The sequence below is a fragment of the Morus notabilis genome, unplaced genomic scaffold (assembly GCF_000414095.1).
Source record: "Morus notabilis unplaced genomic scaffold, ASM41409v2 Scaffold274, whole genome shotgun sequence".
Taxonomy (NCBI): Eukaryota; Viridiplantae; Streptophyta; class Magnoliopsida; order Rosales; family Moraceae; genus Morus; species Morus notabilis.
In genome coordinates this window covers 201,018-218,596 of record NW_010358785.1, presented here as the reverse complement: position 1 = coordinate 218,596, position 17,579 = coordinate 201,018, and the positions used below count along the sequence as shown (strand labels likewise).

Below are 17,579 nucleotides of genomic sequence, written 5' to 3'. Positions count from 1 at the left end.
CCTTTTAGAGAGGTTCTCACAAATTGAGACCAGTGGAGATAATTCTTCCCGTTGAGTTTGTATGTAGCCTGAACTGTTTGAAGCTCTCCAATGGCCTTGTGAACAACAGTCTCCGTTCTTTGTTTAGTTGCCCTCGACATAGCTGTTCCGGATTGTTGAAATATACAGAATATAATCACAAGATTAGTCAACTTTCCGGTTTATGTTTGATGTAAATAGGCAGATTTGTTTCTGTTGACGTGTAAATGAGTTGTAAATAGATTAGGAGAATCAGTTATAAATCCCTTGATTTCAGGGATTCGGGTTAAGCAGGATTATTTGGTTTCCTGATTTAGGAATGATTTGATTTCCTATTCTCTCTCCAGTAATTAGCTATATAACACCATGTAATACGTTTCTTTATCAATAACAGAAAATAGAATCCTTTTTCTGTAACATGGTATCAGAGCCTAGGGCCTTTTCTTTTCTGGGATTTCTTTTCTTGAGCAGCCTTCATTGCTCTTATTTTGTTGCTGCATATTCCAGCCTTCATCGCTGTCATTCCTTCTTATTTTTCTCGTCAATAATCCCTGTTTAATCAGCCTTAATTGCTGCGATTTAGCCTTCATCACTGCCATTATTCTGCCTTCATCATGTCGACCTCAGAAACCACCATCTCTAGCAACCCCTCCGAAGAAGTCAATTCTGTTCAGAAAACTGGAGACTTGCAGAATATCTGAGCCTCCAATAGGCTAAATGGGAAGAACTATCTCAAATGGACCCACGTTGTTCGCACATACCTAAAGGGCAAGGGGAGACTTGATCACCTGCTTGGAAAGGGGCCAGAAACGACGGATCCAGCCTTTGAAGCATGGGACGAGGCCTCCATGATTATGTCCTGGCTATGGGACTCCATGGATCCAACAATCAGTGACACATGTATGTTTTTTACTAATGCAAAACAAATTTAGGATTATATTCACCGCAAATATTCGAAGGCTCGTGATGATGCTTAAGTGTACGAGATTAAGATCAAAACTGGAGCCACTAAACAAGGAGACAAATTTGTCACAGAATATGCAAACCTGTTGCAAAATCTGTGGCAAGAACTGGACCATTACCGAGTAATAGAGATGAAGAGCCCGGAGGATGCTACCATCTTGAAGAACTTCATTGAAAGAGATCGGACATACGATTTCTTAGCTGGATTAAATCCAGAATTCGATCAAGTGAGAGTTCAAATCATTGGCAAGGGAACACACTATCTCTAGAAGAGACAATCTCACTGATCCGAGCGGAAGAAAGCCGAAGGAGTATTATGCTTGAACAACCAACCATTGACCAGTCAGCCTTAGTAGCTAAAACAGATCACCAGGAGAAAGGAAAGGGTGATCCGCCTAAACATCCTGGTAGAGAAAATCAGTGGAAGGAGAACAAGGACAATCTGTGGTGCACCTATTGTAAGAAATCAAGGCACACAAAGGAGACGTGTTGGAAGCTGAATGGTAAGCCACCAAGCCGAGAATGGGGCAACTGCGGGGGTCAGCATAGGCCTCAAGCACACATAGCCGAGCAATCCAAAACTGAGGACAGTTCAACAACCGGGGGGTTCAACAAGGAAGAAATTGAGAGATTGAGGAGCTTGTTGGGATAACTCGATAAGCCTTCAGGAACCTGTTCCTTAGCTCTTTCAGGTAAAAATTCCATTCCATTTTGCATGAATGCCTCAAAAACAGTCTATGATAACCCTTGGATAATAGACTCAGGTGCCACAGATCATATGACTCCCACATCTCAACTTTTCCACACCTATACCCCATGCCCGAGTAACAGAAAAATTATAGTGGCCAATGGTTCTTTAGCCACTGTTGCAGGGATCAGAGATATCCATATCACACCTACCATTATCCTTAAAAATGTCCTCCATGTACCAAAACTGTCGGCCAGCCTTGTGTCCATTAGAAAACTTACCAATGATCTTAAATGCTATGCTACTTTTTTCCCTTCTTATTGTGTTTTTCAAGAACAGGGCTTGAGGAGGAGGATTGGACTTGCTAAGGAAAGGAGCGGCCTTTATCATCTTAAATCATCTCAGAAAATTAGGAGCAATATGTCTGTCTTTTCTCAATTCCTCAACTAAGGATGCCATTTGGCTCTATCACCTACGCCTAGGTCATCCATCTTTTAGAGTTTTAAAAGTCATGTTTCCTCATTTATTCCAAGGATTAGATATTTCTGAATTTTATTGTGATGTTTGTGAACTGGCAAAACATACTCGTGTATCTTTTCCTATTAGCAATAAAAGAAGTTCTCATCCTTTTCATTTGATTCATAGTGACATATGGGGTCCCTCAACTATACCTAATATTTCCGGGATTTGTTGGTTTGTATCTTTGATTGATGATTATACGCGGGTGACATGCCTCTTTCTTCTAAAACAAAAATCTGATGTGAGTATTGTTATACCAAATTTCCACTCAATGGTTCAAAACCAGTTTGGGGTTAAAATAAAAAGTTTTAGGACAGACAATGCTAGAGACTACTTCAATCAAATCTTATCACCCTACTTTCAGTCACAAGGCATTATCCATGATTCATCATGTGTTAACACACCCCAACAAAATGGGGTAGCCGAGAGGAAAAATGGGCATTTACTAAACACCACCCGAGCCTTACTCTTTCAAGGGAATGTTCCTAAGTCCTATTGGGGAGAGGCAGTTCTTACAGCCACATACATGATTAATAGACTTCCCTCACGTGTGTTAGAAAACAAGAGCCCCATAGAAATCCTCAATACTTTCTATCCTCACTTTAGAACCTCAAATGGTCTCACACCACGAGTCTTTGGATGTATTGCCTTTGTCCATGTCCACAGCCAACATAGAGGCAAGCTAGATCCCCGAGCCACCAAATGTGTCTTTCTCGGTTACTCATCCACTCAAAAGGGGTACAAGTGTTACAACCCTTCATCCAGAAAATTTCACATCTCTGCCGATGTCACTTTCACAGAAAACAAACCTTTCTTCTCCAAGTCCTCTCTTCAGGGGGAGATTCTAACAATGGAAGATAGTCCTTGTGAGTCATTTGAACCCCTAAACACTCTTGATCTTCCTCGTGTTCCAATTCGTGTTGTTGAACCATAGTCCTCTGAGCCAACCACTTCTGAGTCACCCCATTCTGCCTCTGAACCCGTGTCATCTCCTGTCCCAACCAATGTCACTCATAATTTTTCAAGGTTCTCTCAAGTGTATTCAAGGAGAAAGGCTGCTCCAGAACCGCCACAAGTCCAAGAATCCAACTCAGGCTCTGGGAATGAGATCACGGTAAGATCTAATCCACCCTTGCACACACAGCAGGTTGAAACATTCACTGATCCAACAGATGACCTCGACCTTCCTATTGCTGTCAAAAAAGGTCCCCGAGAGTGTACTAAACATCCAATCTATCTACTATCTTACTATGTCTCCCTTAAGCGCCTGTCATCAGCCCACAAAAAGTTCATTGTGAGTTTAAACACCATTGCTATCCCTAATACTGTTTCTGAGGCATTGACAAAAGGGGAATGGAGGGAGGCTATGAGAGAGGAGATGAGTGCATTAGAAAAGAATAGAACATGAGAGATTGTTGATAAACCAAAGGGAAAAAATGTTGTTGATTGCAAGTGGATTTTCACATTGAAATACAAGGCTGATGGATCTCTGGAGAGATATAAAGCAAGATTGGTGGCCAAGGGATACACTCAAACTTATGGAGTGGATTATCAGGAGACTTTTGCTCCAGTCGCAAAAATGAATACTGTGAGAATTTTGCTATCACTGGCAGCTCATTTCAATTGGCAACTACTACAGTATGATGTCAAGAATGCATTTCTCCATGGTGACTTAGATGAAGAAATCTACATGAATATTCCACCGGGATTTGAGGGGGACACAAGTAACAAAGAGTGCAAGCTGAGAAAGGCTCTTTATGGATTAAAGCAATCTCCTAGAGCATGGTTTGGGAGATTTACAAGGGTAATGAAGGAGTCCGGTTATGAACAAAGTCAAGGTGACCACACTCTCTTCATCTCGGCTGCAGGGGGAGTGACTGCTCTTCTAGTCTATGTGGACGACATCATAGTGACTGGATATGATGAAAGAGAGAAGCATGAACTGAAGCAAAGATTAGTAAGAGAGTTCGAGATAAAAGAGCTAGGGAAACTGAAGTACTTCCTCGGTATTGAGGTGGCATATTCTACACAAGGGATTTTCATATCTCAGCAAAAGTATGTGACTGACCTATTAGCAGAAACAGGAAAGATTGGGTGTAAGCCAGTCACTACTCCAATGGATCCGAACCATAAGTTGGGAGAAGCTAAAGAAGAACCAGTTGTCGATATTAAAAGAATGTACCAGAGGTTGGTTGGTAGACTCATATACCTTGCTCACACTGGGCCAGACATAGCATACTCTGTGAGCATAATCAGTCAATTCATGCATGACCCAAGAGAACCTCATCTTCAAGTTGCTTACAGGGTACTACATTACTTGAAAGGCAATCCAGGGAAAGGAATTTTGTTCAAGAGGAACAATAACCTTACACTAGAAGCCTACACTGATGGTGACTATGCAGGTTCCCTGGTGGATAGAAGATCAACTACAGGGTATTGTACTCTTCTTGGAGGCAATCTGGTAACATGGCGAAGCAAGAAGCAGAACGTGGTGGCAAGGTCATTTGCAGAAGCAGAATTCAGGGCCATTGCTCAAGGATTGTGTGAACTGCTTTGGCTAAAGATTATTCTAGATGATCTGAGAGTCAAATGGGAAGGTCCTATGAAGCTCTATTGTGATAATAAGTCTGCCATCAATATTGCTCATAATCCTATACAACATGATAGGACAAAGCATATTGAAATCGATTGACATTTTATCAAAGAGAAATTGGAGGAAGGATTAGTGTGTATGTCCTAAGTTCCCTCAGGACAACAATTAGCTGATGTTCTAACAAAGGGACTGAACAGTTCGAGTTTCCATGATCTTGTATTCAAGCTAGGAATGAAAGATATATATTCCTCAGCTTGAGGGGGAGTGGTGACGTGTAAATGAGTTGTAAATAGATTGGGAGAATTAGTTAGAAATCCCTTGATTTCAGGGATTCGGGTTAGGCAAGATTATTTGGTTTCCTGATTTAGGAATGATTTGATTTCCTATTCTCTCTTTAGTAATTAGCTATACAACACCATGTAATACGTTTCTTTATCAATAATAGAAAATAGAATCCTTTTTCTCTAACAGTTTCCTTCTTTCATTTGCGTAGATTAGTCAAAGATTGTGAATTAGGAAAGTTAGAATTAGGAAAGTTAGCTATATTTTATTCCTTCCTGTTTTTTATTTTTCTTTCCTGTTTTCTTTCTGCATGTATTCGGCTATTTATAGCCTGTAAATTTCAGTGATGAATAAGAAGTTTTTGAACCATTCTTTCTGCATGGTATCAAAGCCAATATTTGGCCTTCTTCGTTTCAGCCTCCACTAAATTTTTTTTTTTCGTGATCACTGCTATTTTTTTTCCTTTCCTTGTTATTCACCATCTCCGAAACAACCTCTGAATCTTCTTCAACTTCTTCCCCGAAAACCAATCAAACCTGACTGTTGCACCATGATTCCCATTCGGTGCAAATCACCACCATTCGTCTTAATGAGGGAAATTTCTTGCGTTGGTCCCAATCCGTTCGAATGTACATCCGGGAAAGAGGAAAGATAGGTTACTTGACTGGTGAAACTCAAGCTCCTAAGAATACTAATCCGGCATATGCAACGTAGGATGCAGAAAACTCGATGATTATGGCCTGGTTGGTGAACTCCATGGTCGAGGAAATCAGTGCAAATTACATGTGCTATTCCACTGCAAAAGAACTGTGGGACAGTGTGGTTGAAATGTATTCAGACCTTGGAAATTATTCACAAATGTTTGAACTCCAGTAGAAGATTGAAGAGGCTCGGCAAGGAGAGGGGAGTGTGACCAGGTATTTTAATATCCTTAAGGGTCTTTGGCAGGACTTAGACTTCTTTAATGATTATGAATGGAAATGTCCAGAGGATTGTAACCATCACAAGAAAACTGTAGAGAATGGTAGAGTTTTTAAGTTTTTGGCAGGTCTTAACATCGAGTTTGATGAAGGGGGAGACTCCTTGGAAGAAAGCCTCTTCCCTCCATTGGAGAAGTATTCTCGGAAGTCAGAAGGGAGGAGACCAGCCGTCATGTCATGCTGGGAAAAAAAGGGGTTGTGAACCCAACTGAATCAACTGCTCTCGCTACGGAAGAACCCAAAACCCCAGCCGGAAATCAAGCTGTGAACAAGTCATCATACAGCCAAAACCAGCGGCGGTTCAATGAAAAATCTCAACCATGGTGTGATTATTGCAATAAACCACGTCATACCCAAAACTTGCTGAAAGCTTCATGGAAAACCAGCAAATTTGAAAGGCAGCAGACCCGGGGAAAAAACCAGCCATGCATCCTCCTCAACCAAGGCAACCAAGACATTCAGCAAAGAGCAAATTGATTTCCTCTTGAAACTGCTAAAATCTAATTCATCCTCTAGTACTCCTAATGTCTCCTTGGCCCAAACAGGTAGGTGATTTTAGTGTTTTTTCTTATTGCACAACTTTCCATTCTTCTCCTTGGATCATTGATTCAGGAGCTACCGATCACATGACCAGTGTCTCACACTTATTTACTACATATTTTCCTTGTTCTGGTAATGAAAAAATTCGAATTGCAGACGATAGTTTCTCATCTATTGCAGGGAAAGGCTCTATTAAACTCTCAAGAAATATAGACCTTAAGTCTGTACTTCATGTTCCTAAACTTGCCTGCAATCTTTTGTCTCTCAGTAAAATATCTAAAGATTCTAACTGTCGTGTTGTATTCTTTGACTCTCGTTGAGAATTTCAGGACCAGAACTCGGAGAAGATGATTGGCAGTGCTAGGATGAGATATGGTCTTTATTACTTCAATGAAGAATGTTAGGAACCTGATAGTTAGTAGTTGTTTTTTAGTAGTCTTTTAGTAGTATAAATAAGGGTCTAGTGGCTAATGAAGGGGGATGATTAGATTTGTAGAAAGTGTCTAGTGTTGTGCACTATTTTGGAGGTCGGGAGTCCTCGAAACCACCCATTTATCCTGTAATTTTCCATTTGTAGTATTGTTAATGAAGCTCTTTTTTCGGGTTTCTAACAATGGTATCAGAGCATCCACGATCCATGGAGCTCTTTGAGTTGAGAGAGAAACTTAAGGATGCTCTAAGAACTAATTTCAAGGTTTTTGGAGGGAGTATGGGGGAACTCCGGGACCATGTGGGGAAGGTTCGGACCCAGATGGGTGACTTGCAGGCGGCGCTGCGGCGGATGGAGGCGCTGCTGGAGGCGCGGCCGGTGCCCAGGGTTGCCGACCTGAGACGCGACGTCGAGTGGCGAGATCGCACTCATCGGGGTGAAGAGATCCCAGATCGCGATGACCCAGGCGGAGTAGAGGTACAAATTCAGGCCGATCTTCGTCGGGAAGCGCCGATGCGCGAAGGCTGAGGTCGCGAGTGAGAGATCGGGCACTGGAGAGACTTAGATCTCTTAGAGGCGCGCGACTGCCGGCGAGATCCGAGGGCGGGAGGCCTAGGTCGGTGGCGAGATGAGCCAGTCAACGGCAGAATGAGGGCGGAAGGTGGCCAGGGTTCACTGGGAGGGACGGCGGAGCTTGGTCGGCGACGGGGAGTGGAGTGGGAGCCGGAGTTAGAGGAGGAGAGGCTTGCTCCGAGGCTGGGACGGCATGGGTACCCTCAGAACAAGGAACCCAGCCATATGATTCGGTCGCGGTTGGGGTTGATTCCAGACCGGTTTGGACCGGGCCTCGCAATTCCGGTGTGAAATGGGCTAGTTTCGGTGTTACGGAGGCAGATTCTGGCAGAATTGGAGTGGGACCCATGAATTCTGACGCCCTTAAGGCTGGGTTTTGTGATTTTGACGCCATTAGGGCTAGCTCCGGCGAGATGATGGCCAGGACGTGGAATTCCGACACGAAATCCGGCGATTTTGGGGCTGAATCCCGAAATTATGTTCGGAAGTGGGCTGGCTCTAGTGTTTTCGGTATGGGCAGAGGTAATTTTGGGGTTGGGCCTCGTAATTACAGTGTTAATTAGCCTAATTCTGGTGCAATGGTGGTTGAGCCTCAAAATTCCAACACATTTAGGACTGGGTATAGTAAGTCTGTGGCTGGGTATGAAGAAATTGGTGACAGAGAGACTGAACGGATGAAGACCTAGTTAGCTGAGAAAGAAACTTATTTGTTAATGACGGATTTGTCAAAAGCTTTTATGGTCATTGATAAGCTTGATCAGGGGGCTCCAACTGAATTGGTGGACTTTGTGGTTGCTTTCCAAGATACAAAGAAGATGGAGAAGAAAGTAACTGATTGGCTCTAATTTGAAGACATGACTTACAAGGACAACATCAATTTGGGGACTCAAATCAATGAACTAACAAAGCCTTTTGTTCTTAATAATTTAGGTTTATTTTTCAATTTTATTTCTTAATTTTCACTTGGAGGACAAGGTGATTCTTTGGTGCGGGGGTATGTTAGGAACCTGATAGTTAGTAGTTGTTTTTTAGTAGTCTTTTAGTAGTATAAATAAGGGTCTAGTGGCTAATGAGGGGGAATGATCAGATTTGTAAAGTGTCTAGTGCTGTGCACTATTTTGGAGGTCGGGGGGCCTCGAAACCACCCATTTATCCTGTAATTTTCCATTTTTAGTATTGTTAATGAAGCTCAGATTTTCGGGTTCCTAACAAAGAATTCTCCAGTAATAAAAAAGGCTCAAGGTCTTAGTACTATTAGTTCAAATTCTGTTTATGAACAAATTATGCTTTGGCATTATAGACTAGGACATCCTAGTTTTCCATATCTTAAACATTTATTTCCTCAATTATTCAAAAAATTGAATTGTTCATCTCTCTATTGTGAAAGTTGTTATTTGTCTAAAAGTCATAGGTCCGCTTATGTTACTAAGCCTTATCAACCTTTTAAACCATTTTATCTTGTGCATAGTGATGTATGGGGACCTTCAAAGGTAAAAACTTTATCATGAAAAAAATAGTTTGTGACATTTATAGATGATCATACACGATTATGCTGGATATATTTGATGAATGAAAAATTTGAGGTAGGAAAATTGTTTAAGGAATTTTACAATATGATTGAAAATCAATTTCAAACCAAAATAAGCATCCTAAGAACTGATAATGGAACTGAATACTACAATGAATATGTGGAAAATTTTTTAAAGGAAAAAGGGATTCACCATCAATCTACGTGTGTAGATACTCCTAAACAAAATGGGATTGCCGAAAGAAATAATAAACATTTACTTGAGGTTGCCCATGCCATGATGTTCACTATGCATGTCCCAAAATATTTGTGAGGAGAGGCGGTTCTAACCGCATCATATCTAATAAATAGAATGCCTACCCGAGTCTTAAAATATATTACACCTTTAGAATGCTTTAAACGTATTTTTCCAGAATGTAGGATACATTCGGATTTACCAATAAAGGTCGTTGGCTGTACAGTTTATGTTCACATACCCCACAAAACTCAGTCAAAATTTGATCCAAGGGCTGAAAAATGTGTATGGACGTTTCTTTTGTGGAAGATCGACCCTACTTTAGTAGAAATTATCTTCAGGGGGAGAGAGAGAGAGAAGAAACTGATTTTTGGAATACTTTTACTCCATTACCGAATATAATTTCTGAATCAATCATTTTGCCCTCTGAAACCACTAGTCAGGAAAAACTTGTTCAGGATCTTGGAAATAAAGAAAATCCTATTCTATCATCCCTAAGCATAAACAATGAACATGCAGAAGGAGAAATACTACAGAATCAAAATCCTCCTGAGCTTGTGGTTTATACTAGGAGAAAAACTCTTTAAGTAATAAAGACCAATCTGCTCCAGCATCAGACCAACCAGACCTGAGTGATGGTCCAAGAGATTCTTCAGGTAATTCTATTCCTCTTCCTTCAAATTCATCTCCTATTCCTTCAAATTCCTCTGTACCATCAAATGAGTTGTCAGATCTTAGTATTCCTATTGCCATTAGGAAAGGAGTCTGAACTTGTACTAATCACCCCATTGCAAAATATTTATCCTATCACAGACTTTCTTATAATCATAGAGCATTTCTTTCCAAAATCTCTTACCTGTTTGTTCCTAGAAATATCCAGGAAGCATTAGATGATCATAATTGGAGATTAGTCGTCATGGAGGAAATGAATGCGCTCAAAAAGAATGACACTTGGGAGATTGTTGATTTGACAAGTGATAAGAAGGCTGTGGGGTGTAAGTGGGTATTTACAGTAAAATGTAAGGCTAATGGCAGCGTAGAAAGATATAAGGCAAGACTAGTGGCGAAGGGGTTTACACAAACCTATATAGAATAGATTATCAGGAGACATTTGCTCCAGCTGCAAAGATAAACTCTATCCGGGTTTTACAGTCCCTAGCTATGAATAATTACTGGCCATTATATCAGTTGGATGTTAAAAATGCATTCTTAAATGGAGACTTAGAAGAAGAGGTGTTCATGAGCCTACCGCCTAGTTTTGAAGAAGAATTCGGGAATAATAAAGTATGTAAGTTGAAGAAGTCTTTGTATGGACTTAAACAATCCCCTAGAGCGTGGTTTGAATGTTTTGGACAAGCTGTAAGGAGTTATGGCTACTCCCAGAGTCAAGCGGATCATACTATGTTCTATAAACACTCGGCTGGCAATAAGATTGCTATTCTAATTGTTTATGAATCCTAACAGGAAATGATGATGCAGAGTTGGGAACCTTGAAGAAGAAACTTGCAGCTGAGTTTGAAATCAAAGACTTAGGGACGGTGAAGTATTTCCTTGTAATGGAGTTTGCTAGGTCTAAGGAAGGTATATTCGTCAACCAACGCAAATATACTTGACTTAGTGAAACATGCATGCTAGGTTGCAAAGCAGCCGAGACACCCCTTGAACCAAACTTAAAGTTACAACGGGCCAAAGAAGAAGATATGGTGAACAGGGAGCAATATCAGAGACTCGTTGGAAGATTGATATATTTGGTTCATACATGCCCAGATATTGCATTTGCAGTAAGTTTGGTAAGCCAGTTTATGCATTCACCTGGGAAAGAACACTTTGATGCCGTGTATCGAATCCTAAGGTACTTAAAGGGAACTCCTGGGAAAGGATTGTTATTTAAAAGGCAGGGACACTTGCAAATTGAGGTCTACATAGATGCTGACTGGGCTGGAAGTTCAACTGATAGAAGATCAACATCGGGCTACTGTACCTTTGTTGGTGGGAACCTAGTTACTTGGCGAAGTAAGAAACAGAATGTTGTTACGAGAAGTAGTGCTGAAGTCGAGTTTAGGTCCCTTGCGCATGGAATTGGTGAAGTAATATGGATTAAAAGACTACTGGCGGATTTGAAACTGGCAGAGGTCTCACCTAAGAAAGTATATTGCGACAATAAAGCTGCAATTTCTATTGCACACAATCCAATTCTACATGATAGAACAAAGCATGTAGAAGTGGATAGACATTTTTATAAAAGAGAAACTTGACAGTGGACAGATTTGCATGACATACATTCCCACGGCTGATCAAGTTGCTGATGTTCTCACAAAGGGATTTCACAAGAAACAATTTGATAGACTAATTAGCAAGCTGTATATGGAAGATATTCTCCATCCAGCTTGAGGAGGAGTGTTGAAATACACAGAATATTCTCATAAGATTAGTCAACTTTCCAATTTATGTTTGATGTAAATAGGCAGATTTGTTTCCTTCTTTCATTTGTGTAGATTAGTCTAAGATTGTGAGTTAGGAAAGTTAGAATTAGGAAAGTTAGATGTATTTTATTCTTTCCTGTTTTTTATTTTTCTTTCCTGTTTTCTTTCTGCATGTATTCGGCTATTTATAGCCTATAAATTTCAGTGATGAATAAGAAGTTTTTGAACCATTCTTTCTGCACGGATTCTTCAGACATGTTGATTTTGGTTCAAGAATTATGAGACCAAGAAACAAGAGCGGAAAGATCAGTGAGAGATGAAACGGCAATTAAGGCCTGATAAGTGAACCAGAAAATTGAAACACCAATGGCTATGAAGGCAGGAAAAAGTTAGAATTCCTAGAGTCGTCGCTCTAATACCATTAAGGCAAAAGAGGAATTCTATTGATTGAATAAAAACGTTACATGTTAGGGTATATTTATCCCTGTACACAAAATCAGAAAATTAAAAATAAAATATTCTAGAAGCTGCCTAATCAAACCCCTACAAATCAGGCATTCCTATATCAATCTGGAAACTACCCAAAATCTCCCATAATCTACAATTGTACAGTTGTACACGTTTTTCCTTAAATTCAAAATAAGCAAATATTCCAACACCTATATATGAACGCTAGAGGAAAATTGCCAACCTGAAGTAAGAGAACTACTTCTGAAATAATGTCACCCATTGGAAGAAGTTGTTTAACTATGTCCGTGCTTATGTTAAATGGTATATTTGCGACCACCTGCAAGATGGAAACACACGTAAGCAGTACTAAAAGAACACAATGTTATTGTTACTATTTTTTTTTTCTCTATCAGCAAATTTATTGAAAAGTATAGCATCTTTATAGGAGGCCATTATATACCTACACTATAAGATTCCAAGGTGAGAAAACTCTTCACCTCCAGACTTTCAAAGACGGGTAAAGGGATCAATTCCTCCTCATTTTGTCTATATGCATTTATTTAATTCAAAGGCCTCTTTCGTCCCAAATTCAAAGACTTCAGATTCTAAATATGCTCTAGAAGAACATTTTGGATAGCCAATGAGGTAACTTGGCAGCCAAAGTTTCTTACAGGTCACGTTTACTAACAAGATTAAAAGCCAAATTTTATTCTAACTTGTGCTCCCTAAACTTTACATCATTCCCACTCTTACTTAACCCCTCTGTTAGAATTTCTGTTAAAAATAAATAGTACGAATAAAAGATTTTTAAGGGAAAATTTTGATATTTCATTTTTTTTAAAAAGAAGGTATTTTGAAATAGTTCATTTGTTTCTTTTCCTCTCTCTCTACAACCCTTGAACCTCTGACCTAGGGGAAGGATGTTGCACACCCAACCACCTAGGCTATAGAGAGGGTTATGAAATTTTGATATTCATCTCTTTAGAGTAGAAGAATTTTAACACTTATAGAATCCGACTCTAAAGCTCCAGAACATCGGGCACAAAGCATTCATTTTTTTGGTTAAAGTTTCTAGTTTTTTCCTTGTTAAATAGGGATTAAGGGTTCTTTATGGTAGGATTACTATGAAATCTCATCTTAGCCTCTCTAATTGGGTATATTCCGTTTGTTTTTAACTGAAATCCTAACAAAACAGGTTAAGTGAGAATAATTCAAAGTGTGGAGTTGTCAAGCATGACCTTTCAAAGATTTGGGGGCAAAGTGGGAACGGTTGTACAATTTAGAGGCATAAATGAAAATAATCCAAAAGTTAATGATACAATAACAAGCATTGAAGCATATAAACTAAACTGCTCAGTGATGCCTTTAGAAAAGGAGAGGAAAAAGAAAACCAACTTAGAAAACTATGCCCAAAGCAAAATGATAATAGTTATACAAAAGAAATTTTACGTAGAGAATAAATAATTGCAGCATATTCAGATGGAGCAGAGTTCTCTCACCTTTGCATATCCTGAATTCAAATCGGATGACTTATTACTTTCCAATACTGATAGTACATGTGAGCGAATATGACATTTGAGAAAGTCTTCATTTAGGACCTACAAGTTTCACGAAACCATCAAACTTTTGATCTTCCTTATGTGGAGTTTCCAAAAGATATAAGATGCCGATTAAAATTAAAGAACTTACATGAACATGATTGGAAATTAAAGTGCATAATTAACGAAAATAAGCTGAAGTAAAACGGCAATACGAAAGAGAAAAAATATATACAAATATCAAAAATTAAGTGAATTTTCTTCAGTGAGATTTATGAAAGTTAGTTGTTGTATATCAATACATGACAACTAGGGCCGGCAATATGGGTCATGACACGACGATACGACTCGAAAACAACACGAATTTTGCAGGTTAGGGTTGAGAAAAAAGAAGTTCGGGTCAGAATTGGGTCGACCTGAAATTGACACGAAAAATACGGGTCAATTTCGGATTGGACCCGCCTAACCCGAACACGACACGAAACTCGTAAAAAACTAAAAAATGCATATATTTTCATTACATATTTTAAATTTTATTATGAACTTGTGATATTATGATAGTTATACTCAAAATCTTATACTATTATTTGCTTAATTTCAATGGATGTTATTGTAATTTAGTGTGTTATGAATTTTAAGTTATTTCTAATATATAAAACACAATATAAAAGTATACAATTTTCGTGTCAATTTCGGATTCACGGGTCAATTTCGTGTCACGGGTTATTTTCGGGTCGTGTCGTGTCAACTCGTAAAGTGGACACGTGTTCGTGTTGCGGTTTTTAAAAAATTTTGTCACGGGTCGTGTTCGGGTTGACTGCAAATTTTAAAAAAACGATCAAAACACGACACGTGACACGAATTGCCACCCCTAATGACAACAAAGCTAACCAGCATTGCAAAAAAGTGTTAGGCTTTTTTGCATGGGACTCCCTCAACTTTTCGCGATTTACAATTTGGTCCTTAAACTTTTTTTTTTGTTTTATAATCGGCTCCTTAACATTTGAAATCCGTTGCAATTCGGGTCCAATTGGAATTCAGATATAAGAAACCATGAATTAGAGATATCAGATTCAATCAAAACCAAAATCTGAAAAAGCCTAAAATTGAAAATTCAGTCATGCTCAATATTGAAAGTCATGCTTTGTTTTCTTCAATGGAGGAACCCAAATTCAGTCGAATCAAATCTTGTGTTCCTAGGTCTCAATCTTCTCGTTCTTCTGGATCAAATTCAGCGATTTTTTTTCCTGAAAAGGGTTTGTTTCTTTTGAAATGACCATCTAATGCCTTAAAAAAAGTCACGTGATTAAATCCATACAATATTTAAGGGCCGTTTTTAATTGGATCAAAATTGCAAAAGATTTCAAACGTTAAGGAGCCAATTGCGAAAAGAAAAATTTAAGGACCAAATTGTAAATCGCGAAAGGTTGGGTGAGGTCCCATGAAAAAAGCCCAAGTGGACTGTTAATATTTGGAGCTCATTCCTTAGTTGTGCTAGGTGGCAAGGTTATAATTTAGTCCTTGAAGTGCGATCTATGTCATTTTGAAAAACCATATTCGCAGCTTCAACGAGAGAGATTAATTTGTTAATACTGGAAATGAATCTAGATAAAAAGGTGCTAAATTTATCCCTTAAACTGAGTTTTATTATCAAAATATGACTTACCTTCAAACGGTCTGTGTCTGCAAATCTTTCACTCACAAGTGCAGCCATGTGCGGATCCTAAAGATCACAAAATGCGTCAAATAAGTCTGCAATCTCATCCAGATAATGCAAATCAAAATATCTCCAATTGGGAGTATTTCAAATGTTAGGAAACAGGTGGTGACAACATGATTTACTAGGTGAATTAGTCTGCGGAACCAAATACTAATGAGTGGGGTCAAGTGCCCTACTCAGATTTTAAAATTTAGATTTTTACCAATAAAATTGTCCTAAAATTTCAGCTGCACCCCACTTAGTAAGAAAGATTATAATTTTGCCTCCACTCACTAATTTAATTAAATATATAAGTGCATTCACATTAAATAAAAAAATTATCTCTTTTTTTTTTCCAATAGTGCGCCCACTGAAAGACTTGTTGGCCTCGCCACAAAGGCAAACCAGAATAAGACTTCAATGTACATATGCAGTTCATAATTTAAGACTCATGAGCTATATGACTAACCTTTTCAATTGCGATAACATAAGCACCAGCACTAAAAAGAACGTTAGTCAAAGAGCCAGTTCCTGGCCCAATTTCTAGCACCACATCACCATCTCCAACATCAGCCGCACTTGATAGCTGCTCGTTAATCTCAGAGTTCAACATGTAGTGCTGCAACCCATGAAAACGGTAAGAGAAAAAAAAAAAAAACAGAGCCTTCTTCAGATAACGTCCACTAACTGCTTGACGAAATGTCCCAACCAACTTTAGCAATTTATAACCCAAATTCAAACAAACCCACTTCCAGGAACAATAACAAGGGCCAATTTTCAGGAATTTGAGTTCTCACAGGAGTGACAAAACACGCACGAGCAGAAAGAAACTCAGTTACCGAGGTTGTAACTTTTTTTCTCGGGAAACAAACAGAATGAGAGTATGGGGTTAACCTGGCCGAGAGATTTTCGTGGAAAGCGGCCTTTAGAGTTGAGAGCTTTGAGAGTGGCGTGGTAGTCATCTGGGCCTTTTCTTCTTCCACTTGTTGTTGAAGAGGAAGCTGTTAAACAAGGAGATGAACAAGCTCTTCGCGATTCTAGTTTTGTATTATGAGCTGGTTTTGAAGGCTTCAGCCTCTGTTTCGGAGTCATGGTGGAAGATATTGGCGGGAGATATTGGAGGAGATGAACTGCTGAAGTCATGTCTGTTACTCTGTGTGTGCGAGAGACTAGAAAGAGAGATCCGAGAAAGCTTAAGGAAAATTTTTTCCTGTTTTTTTTCTTTTTTTTATTATTAAGAATAGGGTCCAACCACTAACCACTGTAGGACCTCGTCCAATTCGGATAGCGCCTTTTTTTTTTTTACTCTTCGCCTCTCTCTGTTTCTCTGTCTTCAAATCCCCTAATTTTCCTTCTCTCTTCAACTCTCTCCGACGAGAAAGCCGAATGTGATCCACCGTCATCGGCCCGAGGCAGAGCCACGACGATGGCGACAATTGTTGCGAGGCCTCACGACGTGAACGGCCGCCTCAAGATCTTCGCGACAGAGATGGCCGCAAGTAAATCTCCGTTTCGAGGTCGATCCCAGCGATTAGATCTAAGCGCGTCCCGACCAGCGATCTCGTGTCGCCGCCTGGCCTCGCGATGCCGAGAGATTCACCATTCTTCTCTGGCGACGGCATCAAAAACACGATGGCAACAACGAGTTCAAGCCGTCGATGACTTACGTTTTCGACCACCTCTAGAAAAATTTGCTGAAAATTTGAGAATTTAAATCCATTTTTGTTTCAATCCTTGAGCTTTTTTGAGTTTGTAAATCCTTGTTTTAAGTTTGTGTGTTTCAAGTTATCAACCATTCTTCGTTCTGTTTCAATTTGTAAATCATCCTTCGCTTCTTTCTTTTTCCTTCTTTTCCTTATTACTCTATTAGCTTGATCGAAACAAAAAGGAAATAGTTTTGGGCCATTTGAAATTATTTTTAAAATAATTTCATTTTCGAAATAAAAATAAAAATAAGATTATTTTAAAAATTATTTTAGAATTGATTCAAAAATTATATTTAGTAATTTTTTAGAATATTAATTTGAGTATGATAAAAAGTAAAATCGTATTTGATTATATTTATATTTATTTTGAGTATATATAATTAATAATTTTAAATTAATATATTAAGTAATTAA

The 17,579-nt window shown here is 39.1% G+C and overlaps 1 protein-coding gene across 2 annotated transcripts in view; it reads right to left on the bottom strand.

The window, feature by feature from the left end:
* The window catches only part of LOC21402262 (ribosomal RNA small subunit methyltransferase, chloroplastic), a 30,356-nt gene extending 13,144 nt beyond the window's left edge, over positions 1–17,212 (bottom strand). For both annotated transcript variants that reach the window (XM_024162579.1, XM_024162580.1), the window contains exons 1-5: positions 16,354–17,212; positions 15,929–16,078; positions 15,427–15,483; positions 13,722–13,820; positions 12,464–12,559 (exon numbers count right to left, since the gene is read on the bottom strand). In XM_024162579.1, the coding sequence (XP_024018347.1) occupies positions 12,464–12,559; positions 13,722–13,820; positions 15,427–15,483; positions 15,929–16,078; positions 16,354–16,602 (651 nt within the window). In that variant the 5' untranslated portion in view covers positions 16,603–17,212. The remainder of the gene's footprint in view (positions 1–12,463; positions 12,560–13,721; positions 13,821–15,426; positions 15,484–15,928; positions 16,079–16,353) is intronic.
* Positions 17,213–17,579: the final 367 nt, after the last annotated feature.